Source organism: Leuresthes tenuis, unplaced genomic scaffold, assembly GCF_036924035.1.
Source record: "Leuresthes tenuis unplaced genomic scaffold, fLeuTen1.0.hap1 SCAF_21, whole genome shotgun sequence".
In the NCBI taxonomy this organism is placed as follows: Eukaryota; Metazoa; Chordata; class Actinopteri; order Atheriniformes; family Atherinopsidae; genus Leuresthes; species Leuresthes tenuis.
In genome coordinates this window covers 15,868,907-15,883,684 of record NW_027325375.1, presented here as the reverse complement: position 1 = coordinate 15,883,684, position 14,778 = coordinate 15,868,907, and the positions used below count along the sequence as shown (strand labels likewise).

General features: G+C 37.9%; 1 protein-coding gene across 1 annotated transcript; it reads left to right on the top strand.

Annotated features, from left to right (window-relative positions):
- The first annotated feature begins 10,565 nt into the window (after positions 1-10,565).
- On the top strand, positions 10,566-11,961 carry tpbgl (trophoblast glycoprotein like). The gene has a single exon (XM_072375686.1). The coding sequence runs from the start codon at positions 10,630-10,632 to the stop codon at positions 11,692-11,694; it is 1,065 nt and encodes a 354-aa protein (XP_072231787.1). The 5' UTR covers positions 10,566-10,629; the 3' UTR covers positions 11,695-11,961.
- Positions 11,962-14,778: the final 2,817 nt, after the last annotated feature.

Sequence of the window (14,778 nt, the reverse complement as noted above, 5' to 3'; positions counted from 1 at the left end):
TGAGTCTCATCAGAAAACTTGTTATAGGTAAATTTGTTCACATGTCCCAAATATGCAACTGTTATAACTGTATCATTTTGTAACATTTACTTGTAGAAAGTAAAGAATATCAAGTCTTACAATTTGTGATCTATCACTGGAAAATGTATTCTGCTATCTCTTCAACGTGTCAGCATGTCAGCTTCTGCATATCAACACTTAGACATTCATTAGGTAGCGACGCAAAAGATGAGTCTCAGTAGGGAAATGGTGAAGTAAGAGCCAATCATTGTACAGTTTTTGTGCAGTCTTTAATGTAAAAGTGTTACATGCTGTGCTGTCGACCAACATACCTATTTCATCTTCCGTCTTGTGATTAATTGCGACATTACAAAGAGCTAAATATTTGGACTGTTTAGCACCTATAAATCTTATTTTGTTTTTATGCTTTAAAACTGGACCAAAAAAAGGTTAAGAGTTTAATTTTGTTCATGCTTTTTATGACAAAACCACTGCACAAACAATGGCATTCCCATCAGGTTCAAGTTCACCAACATACTTGTTTCACTGGGATTATTTCAGATTTCACAAATCTTTTGCAGACGCTAAACAAATATTGCAAAGCTATTTGAGCGGATTACAATAGTTTTTAAATTATATGTGTCAGTTTAGCTGACTAATGCTGAACCCTGAAAACTACTGTCACACAGACACAGAAGTTAAAGTTCACATTGGTTGGTACTTGATCTGCAATAAATCCTTTACACTCTAATCCATCAGCCTGTAGTTTTAATTCTCCCACACTAAACCTGTCGAAAGGTCTCAGTTTCTGAAAATTGGAAAAAAATATCCCATTTTGTTGCTTTGATCCCACCCTGGTAATTAGATAAACCCCTCCCTCATCGCTCTAAGAGCCCCAGCCCCCTCAAGCTCTTCAGTGTTTCCATCTGTCTTTAAGTGAATTCTTCCCCTCAATGCTCTGCCTTTCAGCTCTCTCTCAACAGCAGCGGAAATCGAGTATGTGATGCAGATGACAGTAATGTACCCAGGGCTCATGTAAAAATAAAATTTCCATTATTCTTTCACATAGACAAAGTTATTACCAAGTATTATCAAAATGTCTGGCAGTAAATCATGGTCTGAATAGAGATGGCGTGTTAATTACTGTACAATGATGATGGTGTCTTTAAAACAGCTCTCAATTTCTGTTGAAGCAAAAAATAGAAACATTAGTTGCTTGCATTTACGGGCCACAGTTACAGCATACAAATCATTGTTATAAATAGAGAGAGGGCTCGAGGGCCGAATGAGAATGCCAGACTCTGTGTTCGATGCAAGTGTACATGTGAGACATGTGCACTACCGGATAAGGTGAGGAAACTGGGCAGTGGACCTCTTGGCAATCACTCTCCTGAACAGCCTATTCACTGCTGTGCTGGAGCAGACACACCTATGAGTAAGCAGCTTCAAATGCACAAGGTCACTGTTTGATAAACATTTCAGTCCACGGGTGATTCGACCCTGAAGACAACAGCGGTGGTCTGTCTTTAATCCATGTTCTATTATGAGAATGATATGGTCTTACAGACAGATGAAGAATTGGAGCAAAATCTGAAAATTTCCCTCCAACAGTGAAGGAAACCAATGGCCTTTGTGAGAAGCATCACTGGATATCAGGACAAAGTTGTTGAGGGATCACCTTTATGCTACAATTAAAACTTTTTTTCCTAATCTATCAAATTTTTCAAATTGTTAAAAATCTAAAAAAGGGCCAACTTATTAGACAGCATCAAAACTCAGTGAAACAGTGAATAGTTTTAGCAGTGCTGTTTCAAAGACTTTATGTTGTTTTTGCCTTTAATTTGGCAGATGTCTATAGATGCACAGCTTCACAGAGCTGCTCGTGCTCACAGAAATATTTAGTCTTGTTTCTGTGTTTTTGTGTGTGAGAAGTACAATTAGATTCCAGAGCTGTTTTTTTTCACACAGTCCATTTTATATAGGTGTGGTTTTAATAATAATAAAAAAAACTTTCATTACATTTCTTTTATCTGGAGGTACCCTCCACCAAGACCACCCCCTACCTGAGTTATTCTTTTGAAAACCTCACCTCACTATTTTTATTGTAGTTGTTGTAGTTCTGCACTCTTTGTTTTATATTGCTGTTTCAAAGGTTTATGCAACATAACTTTAAGAAATGTGTTTTGAATTGAAATTCAATCTTTCTTTCAATAGTGTGCATTTTACATACATAACTGCTTTTTTATTATAAACGATCACAATAAATTATGCCACCTGCTTAGAACAAACTTCCAAGTGAGTGAACCTCCTGTCCACATCTATAGGGCTAATAGATTATATTGCTAATTAAAGTATCAAGGCTTTCTTTCATCCCATGGATTGCTCACTTGTTATAATGGCCCCATATGTGAAAGCTGAATATTGCTGACATTCATACACCTTCAGGAGCAATAAACCTTAGTTCAAACCCCCAAAGTAAATGATCAAGATTGAGGAAGAGGTGGCCCATGGGGATATAGGATATACTGTCATTACATTATTTGGTATCAGCAAACATATTTAAACTGAGAAATAAAGAGACATAAACCTTTTTTTCCGCTTTGTTATGCATCTGCCTCATAAGAGCATATATGTGATTTATCAACAGTAATAAATTAAGAAAATGTTGTTTACCTTCCTTTGTAAGACCCGAAGAAGCAAATCAAGTCAAACTTGAAATTCAAAAAATGTTCTTACAAAAACTGCAGGTCTTGTCAAAAGTGCAAAAGCTAATAATAGGTTCTTCTTTCTCTCTTCTCTCCAGATATAATTAATGACCTCTCCTTTTTAATTTTCCACACTCACATTATCTCCTCCTCTGTGTCTATTTGCTTCCTTTTCTGTGTAAATGTCCCATTCAGTTCTCTGATGTAATGGCATGAGTATTTTCAGCCCTGTATAGCAACATGGATGGATGATGAAGCCATTTACTCCACTGACTGCCCATGCTTCTTGTTCATCAGTCCCCCCCCCCCTGTAATGTAATGTGATCCTTTATTGCTTCTCATAGAGAAATTTTCCTTTTCACTCTCTCCTCTCAGAATGAGAGTGCAACATCAGCTGTAGAGGGATTTGGTGATATGTTCAAGGACACTTAACTTTGGGAGGTATAGTAGTCAGAACAGTTTTCCTTGATGGAATTACTTCCATAAACGCACTCGTCCCATTCAAATGCATTTTTCTTCACTGTAGCAATAATGCTTAAAGATATCCTTCAGTTTCTAAAGATTCAGTCCAAGCAGTGATAGAACAAGAAGTCTGCAGCATTCAAGAAGGCCTCATTTTTTATGAACAACATTCCTCCATTGTTTGGTTAGCCAACAATGGTCACAAATATGACAGAATAATGATGTGGGAGGACAATACACCTGGAAGAAATAATAATTTAAAAAAAGTAGGCCTCATAATAATAAATTACATTCAGCCTGGCAGTTTTGTCTTTCTCCTACATTCAAGATTTCATTTTTGTTTTTGTTTCACTGCAGATTTAGAATCAAATGGCTGGCAAATTAATACACAAGTGACTGCAATACCAGTGTGTCGTATCTGAACTTTGTTAAAATCCACTACTGTTTTGTAGTTAACTTTTGCTAACTACTTTATTTTATTACACAGTCCTGAAGATCCGAAATCACATGTCTCAGCAGCTGCACAAGCATTAATTATTGAATAAATGAGAGAGTTCTGTACTCTGGTCTCTACCTGTCCATCTTGCAGTGTCCTACTGCCTCTAGTGCAGAGCAGAAACTTGCCCTGGAAAGTTTATCCTGACTGTGGGTGGAAGTGACAAGCATTCTGGCTGCTGATGGATGGAGGGCACTATGAGTCTGACTGGCCAGCCGTGCCATGCATATTTATCTTCTTTTTCAAACTCAAACTCTCAACTTCAACCAAATCCAAACCCTAACCCCATGTTACTTCTGACCTCACTCATGAAGTTAAACTAGACATTGACTACCTGTCTAACTCTTACCACAGTTTTGTGTAATCTCAGGGTACACCTTTTTTTTTTTGGAGGCCATGTGGTGTAAAGTTTAGTAAGGGGAGAATCAACAATGGTCAAATGTACAGTATCTAAGCAGAGCGTGACCAAAGCTACGACAAAGAAAGCAAAAAAACACAATAAACTTTTAAGTCTGCAAGCACTTTGACTGATTAACCTCTTCACCCAAGACTGGTGGCAGGCCACTGCCTTGCCCTGACTCAGGCAGCTGATTCACTTTCCAAGGTGTTACTGATACATTTCATCCTTTAACAGGAGTGTCTTAACTACCACGGGGGCTTCGGTATCATCGGTTACTGACAGCCAGAAGGACACATAGCGGTCACCTGAACATCAGATATCAAGCGTTTTGTAATTCAATCTAAACAAAGACATTACGGTCCAAGGATCCATATCATTTGCTTGTTACGTGATCGTTAGATGTTCATCACTGACAACGTAGAGAGGTAAACCAATACTATGAGCTGTGGGAGGAGTCACTGTTGTGCAAAACTGTTAAAAGGGTGTTCAGAGGTTAAAGATAATATATATGGAAGGGCACTATATTCCTCATTCTTATGCAGACTCACAGAACCTAAGATGTTTTTAAATAGATAAACAAGAAGCCTAAAGCAGCATTAGACCGAATGTGAAAATATTATCCCTGAGGGAGTCTTGGGTGGCTCTTTGTAATTCAACCTTAATATCTTCTTGTGCGGTCAAGTATCTTAGTTAATTGATTGTTAATTGGTAGCTAAATGGTTGGATTTTCAGTGCTATCAATATCCAGATTGTGTTGCATTCAGACTCCAAATCTTAAAGAGTTCAAGGACACAAAAGGGTATGACATTGAAACGCATATATCTAAATGAGATTTTGAAAGCATTCTTTATCTGCAACATGGAAGTGGAGTATCAGCATTTCACAACATACAATGTATTTAGGGGCTTGGCAAAACAGTTGTTTTGACATTCTTATGATTTACAACAATCATAATTCAGTCATTTTTATGTCAAATGATGATATATTTGATGGAAATCTTAATGATATACATTGCATAGTAGCTCTTTCATATTATATCACCAATGAATGCGTGTTTTTAATGTCCCTTTATTTTTTGTTATGATTTTTTTCCTTCTTTCCGCTGCTTTTCTTCTGTTTTACAGATCCTAGGCTAAATATGTCCATCTTTTTTCAATAATCATATATGGCTGTCTTAACAGTGTGATAGACGAATGAAAACTTGAAAATAAAAAAAATTTTGAAATGAAATCATTATCATGTAAAATGTCCTTCATGTGATTCTTCATGTTTCAATCTCTGAATCCTACAGAGATAAATGTTCTTCTTTTGCATACTTTGTCTATATGTGTCAATATGTGAATTGTACTATTCTATTCCATCTTACAAAATCAGCATAACTTTCCACTTTGGGCACAGAGAGTGATCAGCAGCCACAGCTAACTCGTCTGACTGAGTGATTTGCCTTTGTTTGGCCGGCTGTGTCTGTCTGGCTCAGGCTCACTCCATTACAAGTCTAAATGACTAATTAATGGTCCAGAGACAGGTGACACCAGCTCCTCAAGATCCATTTACCACCCCATCCACTCTACTGCGCATCTTCACTCCTAACCCCCCCCCCCCCCCCCCCCCCCCCCCCCCCCACACACACACACACACACACACACACACACACACACACTCATACTCATATCTTATTCATCTGGAGGTGGAGTACTGTTTAAGGAGCCGGTCTGTGCATAGACAGATGGAAAAGATGGACATATTGACAGACAGGTTGAGGCAATAAGAGGAAGGTGGGGGTGACGGGATGAGTGACTACCTATCCTGGAGGGGGTTTTATGCAGGGTAAGATCATATTATGGCTAAAGCCATTTATTCACAGCTACGACAGAGTCCTTGAACTTCCTATCGCAGCTTTTTATCTAAGTGACAGACATTATCAAACATCCATGACAGTGCAAGGAGAAAGATCAAGGAAGATTTTAAATTAAACTACCATAGCTCATGAGCATCCTGGTGTACCACATTATGCACCATTATGTAATAGTGTGTGCTTCAAGCCAGAAGAGTATAGAGTCCATTGAGTCTATTTCAAAGCTAACAAACTAACAGACCAACAAGCATATACAAAGAATTAAAGATCTTTTCTAGCTCTGAACTTTAAGTCATTCACCCATCCATCCATTTTCTATACCTGATTAATCCAATTCAGGGTCGTGGGGCTGGAGAAGCAGAATACACCCTGAACTGGCGTATTGCCACACAGAGACAAACAGCCACACTAATATTCACTCCTGGGGTTAATTTAGAGTCACCAATTAACGTAACATACATATTTTGGGTGGTGAGAGGAACCTGGAGTACCTGGAGAGAACCCATGAAAACCTGAGGAGACATGCAAACTCCACACAGAAAGGCCCCAGCCAGGATTTGAACTAGGAACTGTTGATCTGTTGATCTACTATGGGTAAGTCAAGCTTTTGTCCGTCATGTAAGAGTTGGAAGGAGGATGGCTGGTAAAACAAGTTTGATAAATGACACTGCAGGGATGTAAAGGAAAACCGAAATGTAAAGGCCGCTGCAGTTTGTTGCAGTTTTGCAGTTGTAAGTCTTCTTGAGAAATTATAGTAATAAATAAAAAGTAAAAAATAAATAAATAGATGATAATAATGAATAATTTCCTTGTTATCAACCTATTCTCAAGTATAACCAGTGATATCAAACAAGTGACATGTGAAGCAATCAGAACCAGGGTTGATACAGGAAGTAAACACACTACAATACACATGAGAGACATCTCCTCAAACTAAATCAGTATGCAAGGTAACTAAACAGTGGAAACATAGGAAAAGCAAAAACTCCAAAAAGTAAAGTCAAAACCAAAAAGCCAAAACTGAGACCATGACATATGTTGGTTTGATTTAATGAAAAATAATTCCAGTTTGATCTTAAAATGCCAAATTTTTTCTTTGCATTTCTTGACAATTTGAGGAAAAAAGGAAATTAAGAGGAGTTGTAAGGAGGAGATGACATCAATCTTTTTTTCCTATTTTTTTAACCAGTCATCAAGATAGCTGAAAGCTTATTCTCTGTGTCCCTGTGTTGTGCTTATGTCTGCTGTCCAGTCAAAAGTAATGACTAGTCTGATTATTTCAGGGTTGTTATTATCAGAGGCACAGCCTGAGGGATACAGTGTAATGCCAACCCTTATGTTGTTGTCATGACATGCTTGTTCACTGGGAGTTAGAGGTATACTGGAGTTGTAAGTTTTGGTCCTCAAAAACTGATGATAAACCTGTTATGACATGCAGTGGGAAAAGCTTTAAAAGGCTTGTTTAAGCTGGTACACTTTGTTTGAAAAACCCTAAACGTTAAACACAAGTATGAGTCACTGACTCTGATGCTGTTGCTAAAACAGATGGCTGCAAAACAGATTGCACTCTCCACCTCAGACTTACAGAAGATATTCAACACATTACTACAAACACTGATGACTTAAGCTGCCTTCAGCCTCATTAGTGAAGCTCCAGTCCAATCTGTTCTGTCAGTGAACACCCAGGCATCTGTAGTCCTCCACCTCATCTTCCAGAATAGAACTACTGCTTGGCTAATTTCTGGTCCTTCTATAATCCACAATCATCTATTTTGTCTTGTTAATAAGACAAAGTTACAAGATGAGGGGATTGTTCCTTCACCCCACAAAGTAAGTTGTTAACCACTTCCTTGTACTCGGCCACTTGTCCATCATTGAGACAACCCACAACTTCAGAGTCATCTGAATATTTCTGGAGATGACTGGACTCTACATTTAAGTCAACACACAAACACATGCACACAAACTATTGCTGCAGTCAGAAGATAGGGATGGGCAACCTTGAGTAAATCAATTACGAGGTTCACTGTCAAATTGAAGGCCCCGAGGAGGGCACCATAACAATATCAGCAGCAGCCTGTGAAAAGCAGCCTCCAATAAATCAGCTCTCTGTGCAGGAAGATAGAGCAGGCATCCACAGAGCAGACAGAAGGGTCCTAAGAGGAAAAGAGGATGACTGAGCAAATGTCCTTGTTTGTCTGTAGGAATAAATAGTGATGTTAATTTGGTCCTTTGGGCTTATCTAGAGCACCAGCCGGGAGGCCACTTTCCATCATTTGCTGTCTTTGTCAGTCTTGTGTCTCTATGTCTTGGTTTCTCATTTTCCATCTCACCCAGTGTCTATATTGACATCCCAACCATGACCATTTATTTCCATTTTTTCCAGATTTCCTTTTGAGAATAACAGCAAACTGTCTTTTATGAGCAATTTAATTTTGAATAATATACATGCCATGAGTTTAATGAAAAGAATAAATCCTACCATCACATCTGATCTTATAATTGTACTGTATTATTTTGTGAGTTGTGAGGACACTGTTGAAAAAGAATCAATCTACCGAATATGAAAATTCATAAAAACTCTCCTGAGAACAACTTTTGCCTAGATCAGATCCCAATCTCACCTGTGCTCCTGTTTTTAAAGTGCTGAAAATCCATACAGCTAATCTTGTGAAGAGGGTTAAAAAGGTTAAGACCTAATAACTACAAAATTGCAGACACACGTTTTGCTTCAGAGGGACAAAATGTGCCAGAAACCCATTGTGGTCTGATGCTTTTTGCCCTGAAGAAAAAACTAACAATAAATAAATAGTACATTTAAAAAAAAGCAGAAATTATGAGTAGGTCAAAAGCAACTACAGAATATCTCTTCTTTGAGAGCCAGAGGCTACCATATTTGGTAAATAAGGTGGAGCTAGAGAGAGATACTTGAATCCTGATTAGACAAAAAAAAACATATCTATTGGGCCTAAAATCTATTTAATTCAATTTAACTTCGTTTATACATTTTATGCCAAGTAAACGCCTTAAATCCAAGTCCAATCATTTCCAGTCAGATTATATCAAATTTTAATCCAATTTAAGTCAGTACATTTCAGTTCCTTGAATCAGTGGTGTTTCATTACTAACACACAGATTTTACTTCAGATACCAAACTACATGTTTATATTTTATATGTCTACATTCTCTAATTGGAGCCACCTGCTATTCTCTGCCATCCTGAGATATCCATGGTGCTGAGGCATGGGTCATCTTTGACTCCTGTGACTGTGTCTTTTGATCTTTATGCCTCTGTAGTTCATGCTTTATTTCTTATAATTTAAAATACTTTAAAAATAACTTATTTCTTTATTCTCCCTCCTTTTTTGATCTTTTAAATCTGCTTTTTAATCTTATTTTTTTTTAGCAGAGAACAAGGCCGGTTCCGTAAAATGAAGCACTGCTGCTACATGTGGAGCTGTCAGTGGTGCTGAATCACTCTCATTAAACAGCTCTTTTAACCTTTCCTTCTTGCTGACTACCGAAAAACGTTCTTCTTTTTCTTTTAGGTTGATATTGACTTTGACTTTGATTTATAAAGAAATCATTTACAAACCATGTTGTCTGGCACAAACTATATTTACTGGTAAAGGGACAGTCAAAATGTTCTTTTTCACACCTGACATGGATGTTTTGAACTTCAGCAATTTTGCACCATGGCACCCTCATACTACAGTTTCCAGCCACCTAATTGCTTTATCAGAGCATAAATCACTTAATCCTGATTAATTCCAGACTTAAATATTACACTAAGTTCTTTCATCTCCTTATTTTAGGCCAAGTAATAAGAGTGAGTAAGTGACAGATAAGTCCCATGAGTAGTCCAGAACAACAAATCAATGCCAAACTCTGTTTTGGATGCAGCTTACTTAATCAAATTTATTCATTTATTTTGCCATTGTGGACATGTAGAGTGTGACCAATTCTACACAAGTGAGAATTTTTTCCCTCCCTATGGAAAATTGATAGAAAATAACTGGCAAATTTCTCATTAAGGCTCCACTGTTCCGCTCCACATAAATTCAACTAATTTGTAAATAACAAAACAAGCCACAGATTAAGGCTTTAATAATAGATGTAGAAGTATAACAAAGATCAGCTTTTGACTTAAATGACAAAGCAACCACCCAACAATGACATATAGGCCTTACTGATTACTCAACTTTGTTTATTGGTATTTGGTCAATGGTAACATTTATTACAATACAATACTTTACTCCGAATAATTATTATTTTTGAATAATTATTATTCAAAAATCAGAAAGACTTGGTTGTCCTTACTGAGACTTGTGTATCTCTCTCTCTCTCTCTCTCTCTCGCTCTCTCGCTCTCTCTCACTCTCTCGCTCTCTCTCTCTTTCGGTGACAGGCGTCAAAAATACCACCAAGGGAGCGCAGATCAGCAGCTTTCCGTGCAGACACACAGGGCTGATGTCCAATGTTCTGATGCAGAAAAAAAACCAACTCAGAGACAAAACTTCATTTCTCCAGGAAAGGTAAACCGAGATCGAGGTGACAATGGAGAGAGCGTCTTTTTTGTTCTGCTCCGATTTTTCCCACTAAGCGATGCCGGAATTATTTAAGTTTACATGAGATAACTGTGGTTCGTCTAGGTTTTCCTCCGACACAACAATAAATATACTCCTGCCTTGAAATTAAAAAGTCGGGAAAAGATGCGGATTATTTACAATATCTACCATTCAAAATGTATTTTTCTCGTTTGGCATCAGTGGTGTCTGTATTACGCAGCAGGGGTGTGTTTGTTACTTTCGCCCGTCCGGTCGGACGACGCTTGTCCGTCGTCTTGCATCTGTGCCAGAGACTCGGGGACGGTGACCTGCCTCCCTAATGGGGAGGACGCTGACCTACCAGGAGACATGCCAGAGTGGACGTCCACTCTGATACTTAAAGGGAGAAACATCTCAACTTTGCCTCGTGGTGCGTTCACTATCAATGGCACGGAGTTGGCAATGATGACATTATCGCTGTCCTATAACGGGATACAGGTGATTGAACCGTATGCCTTCCTTGGACTTCCCCGTTTACATTTACTGGATCTGAGCCACAATCAGTTGGAGTTTATCTCAGCGAGGGCTTTCCATGGATTACCAGAGCTTCGCTTTCTCTACTTAAATTACACTATTTTGCCCTCTGCCATTGCGCATCTCTCAAGTGCGCTAAACGCAGAAAATTTGCATAATCTCCACAGGCTAGAATTGGCGGGAAATAGGCTGAAGTCTATACCATTAGAGAGATTAGACATGTATAGCCTCCACGCGTTAGTGCTGACAAATAACTCAATAGAGAATGTTGAGAAGGAAAACATAACCAATTTGTACCAGCAAAGGCGCATACGCGTCTACTTGTCTTTAAATCCCTTTCGGTGCAACTGTGAACTGGAAGCATTTTACTACTGGTTAAAGAACTCTTCCCAATGCCCGGACGCTGGGCGTCTCCTTTGCAGTGAGCCCGAGGCTAAGAGTGGGGTCCTCGTGGAAAAGCTCCGATCTGAGGACGTGGATTGTATGAACGAGAACCTAGAAGCGGTTTCATATGTGTTCCTCGGTATTGTGTTGGCCCTGATCGGAGTAGTGTTTCTAATGGTGCTGTATCTCAACCGGGGAGGCATCAAACGGTGGCTCAACAACATCCGAGAGGCATGTCGAGACCAGATGGAGGTCTACCATTACCGCTATGAGCAGGACTCAGACCCGAGACTGGCAAACGTGGCAGTTTGAGTTAATGAAACTTCATGCCAGTGATGTGGAGTGACAGGACAGAGTAGACAACATGGCAAAGGAACAAGTACTATGGAACATAAATGACAGTCTATGGTTTTGCCAGTCAGAATCAAAGGTTTTTAAAAAATCACTTCCATCATTGCCAGCACCTATCCAAGGACGGAGTTTGGGATGTACACAAAGCCAAAAAAGTGAAATGACTATAGTCATGTTGCACACCTGAAAATTTAGAAACAGTATTGTAAACACTGTATATAAATATTTAACGAGAAAGGAATTAAATTCATGCATTATCTTAACTTATGCAGTTGTAAGTTTGTCACACACCCCAAGTATTATTTACCTAATAAACCAAGTGATAATTTTAAGTGAAAACAGTCTATAGGCTGGATTGCTTTTATCTGAAATTCTGAAATGAAATGGTGGCTTAGTGTTAAATTAGTTACAGCATGACTTGGGTAGCCCTGCAGAGGAGGCAAAATTCTGCTGCTTTTAATCCTCTGAAAGAGTTCATAATGCAAGTGATTATAGAGAAAAATAAGGACAGGAGGATTGCATGTTTGTTGGAGTGCTTTGCTTGTTCGAACATCCTGTGCTGAAATAATCTGTCATAATTAATTGTAAACCACTTGGAAAATGTTTTAACAACCTCATCCTCAAGAAATTCAGATCTCTGGAAAAAGATAACATTTGCATCATTTGACACCAAGTCAGTTTATCAGTAAAGTAGTGAAAAAGTAAGAGACAGAATCTAACCATGCATGTGACTGTATAGCTATATAAGACCAACATTAACACAAATAAAGCACAAAAAAGTGAATTAGCAGTGTTTATGTCTGTAGTTTTTATTATCATTGTCAGAGAATGTTGACTTTGTCCAGCACTATCCCAGGCATTATTCCAAGAGAAATCGTACAGTTGTGTTAAAAGGAAGTGTGAGTGTGTGCATTTACTTCTTTTGAACAACAGTATTGCACCACATCATGACTAGAGCTCACCAAAAAAGGTCTAAACAAACTCATTTGACTGTGAATGAATACGACAGAAAGGCAGAGCAGTGTTAATTTCATAAACTCAGTGATTTATAAACCAATAAGAATGAAGCATGACTCAAAGCTAATTTATCCCATTAACTAAAGGTCTACATTAAAATCACAGAAATATTGAAACAAAGGTAAAATATCTGGATAAAAAAATGTTTGGCAGTATTAATTAACTTGAAGGGACAGAGACTAATTAATGTAAAGACAAGAATAACTAAAGAAAGGCATTGTTTTGCTGTTTTGTATTTCATAAAGGAGTCTGTTTTCTTAACATAACTCAAGAATGCTTAAAGTCAATAAATAAATCAGACTGATTCCAATTGAACCTATGATATTTAAGACAATAAATAGAGAAATTATTTAGTCACAGCAAATTTGATGTGCAGTTATGCCATAATATAATGGAAGGTCCATTCTAGACAAGCTAAAAAATAACTATTTCTTTATATAATTTGCAACATACTTGCAAATTTGAAGATATTTGAATACATAATATTGAGTAAGTCAATAGTCTTTATTTCCACCTTAAATTTTTACACGCCTGGAGTCTTTCACTATGTCAGCAATATAGGAGACAATTTTACGTTCTATTGGACATCAAAATGTGACATGCCACTTGTTTGAAACCCCTGTAACATTCCCCGTCATGTTGTATACCAAGACTGAAGAGATAGACCTAATCATGAGGACAGCTGTGTCAAAGGATTAAAGCATTTATGTGCTGTACATGCACGTCCTACGTAACAGGAGTCTATGGAATAGCCAGCAGCTTCACAGGACTGCACTCTAAGGATCTAGTTGGATTGTTTTTTAAATTTCATTTATCTGTTTCTTTATGTTCCCAGGAAGGTTCCCAAATCACCCAGAAATATCATTGAAGCCGCCTTAATATGCGCTGCCTGACTGAATATAAATGCTGAGGAAAGGGGCTTTAGCGCTTCTTTCACTATCTCCCTAAAAACACTGGATCATCACATATGAAAGGAGCTAATTCCATCCCAACATTCAAAGCAGTACTTAATCCTTCAAACAGCTGTACTAACTGGCATTCATACAAACAAATTTGAAAAGAGCTACGTGAACATGAGCGACCTGTGACAACTGCTATTTCATTTTCGACACGTATTTCATTCCAAACCAATCTTTGAACATAGTGATGTTTTATACAATATCTTATAACAATATTACCATAAACCATAACCTGTATTTGACATCAAAATAGATCAATGGCCTGATGCACTTTCGCTGTTCATCTATAAAGCTGCAGTTTGAGTGCTTACCATAAGTAGAGTTGCATTTTCTTTACAACACATTTGTCTTTTACAAAATCCTGACAAACCTTCCCATCCATCTTTCCTTTATTTCATGCCATTTTCCATCATGGTTTAGGAAAAAAGTTTAGGAAAGGACAAGGGAAGTTGTTTTTTTTTTCTTTTACCAATTAAATGATCATAGTGTTATTTGCTTCCACATCTTCATGAATCTTATCCTCTTTTTCCTCGTTTCAGTGAGTACCCTTATCCTCTTTTTATGCAGCCATGCCTTTGTAATGAGTGCAGAATGTCGTTTTGCACTGCCTTTGAAAATTAGTTCATGTACTCCCTTGGAAATTATTTGATTTGAAGGCATCATGAAGTCAAAATGTAATTCTGTGTTAATTCTGGCATCAAACAAGGATAAATCAGCTTTGCCAATTGCAATGACACAACCCAACTTTACTATGAAGCCTGCTTTTGAGACTTGTTGCTGCCTGCATGGTCTTTTTCATCTTTGTTCAGGAGCAGAAAGCATCCATTTATTCCATAAAAGATTTTGAATACTGATTCAATTGGCTACATCTTTTCATTCTATGATGGTTCATACCATATGTCTCCAAGACAGCATTTGCCACTCTGGATAAGTTTAACATAATGCATCTTCATTGCACAGTAAAGGTTTAAGTGGTATGGATTATGTAACACTGTATTGTAGTGTTTGGCATAAGTTTCCCTCAGTAATCCGTTGCCCTTGGGGTTATATCAGCTTTTGATGAATGATG

Bases quoted from the DNA above. Each gene is read 5' to 3' on its own strand.
- tpbgl (XM_072375686.1), top strand. From the start codon at position 10,630: ATGCGGATTATTTACAATATCTACCATTCAAAATGTATTTTTCTCGTT.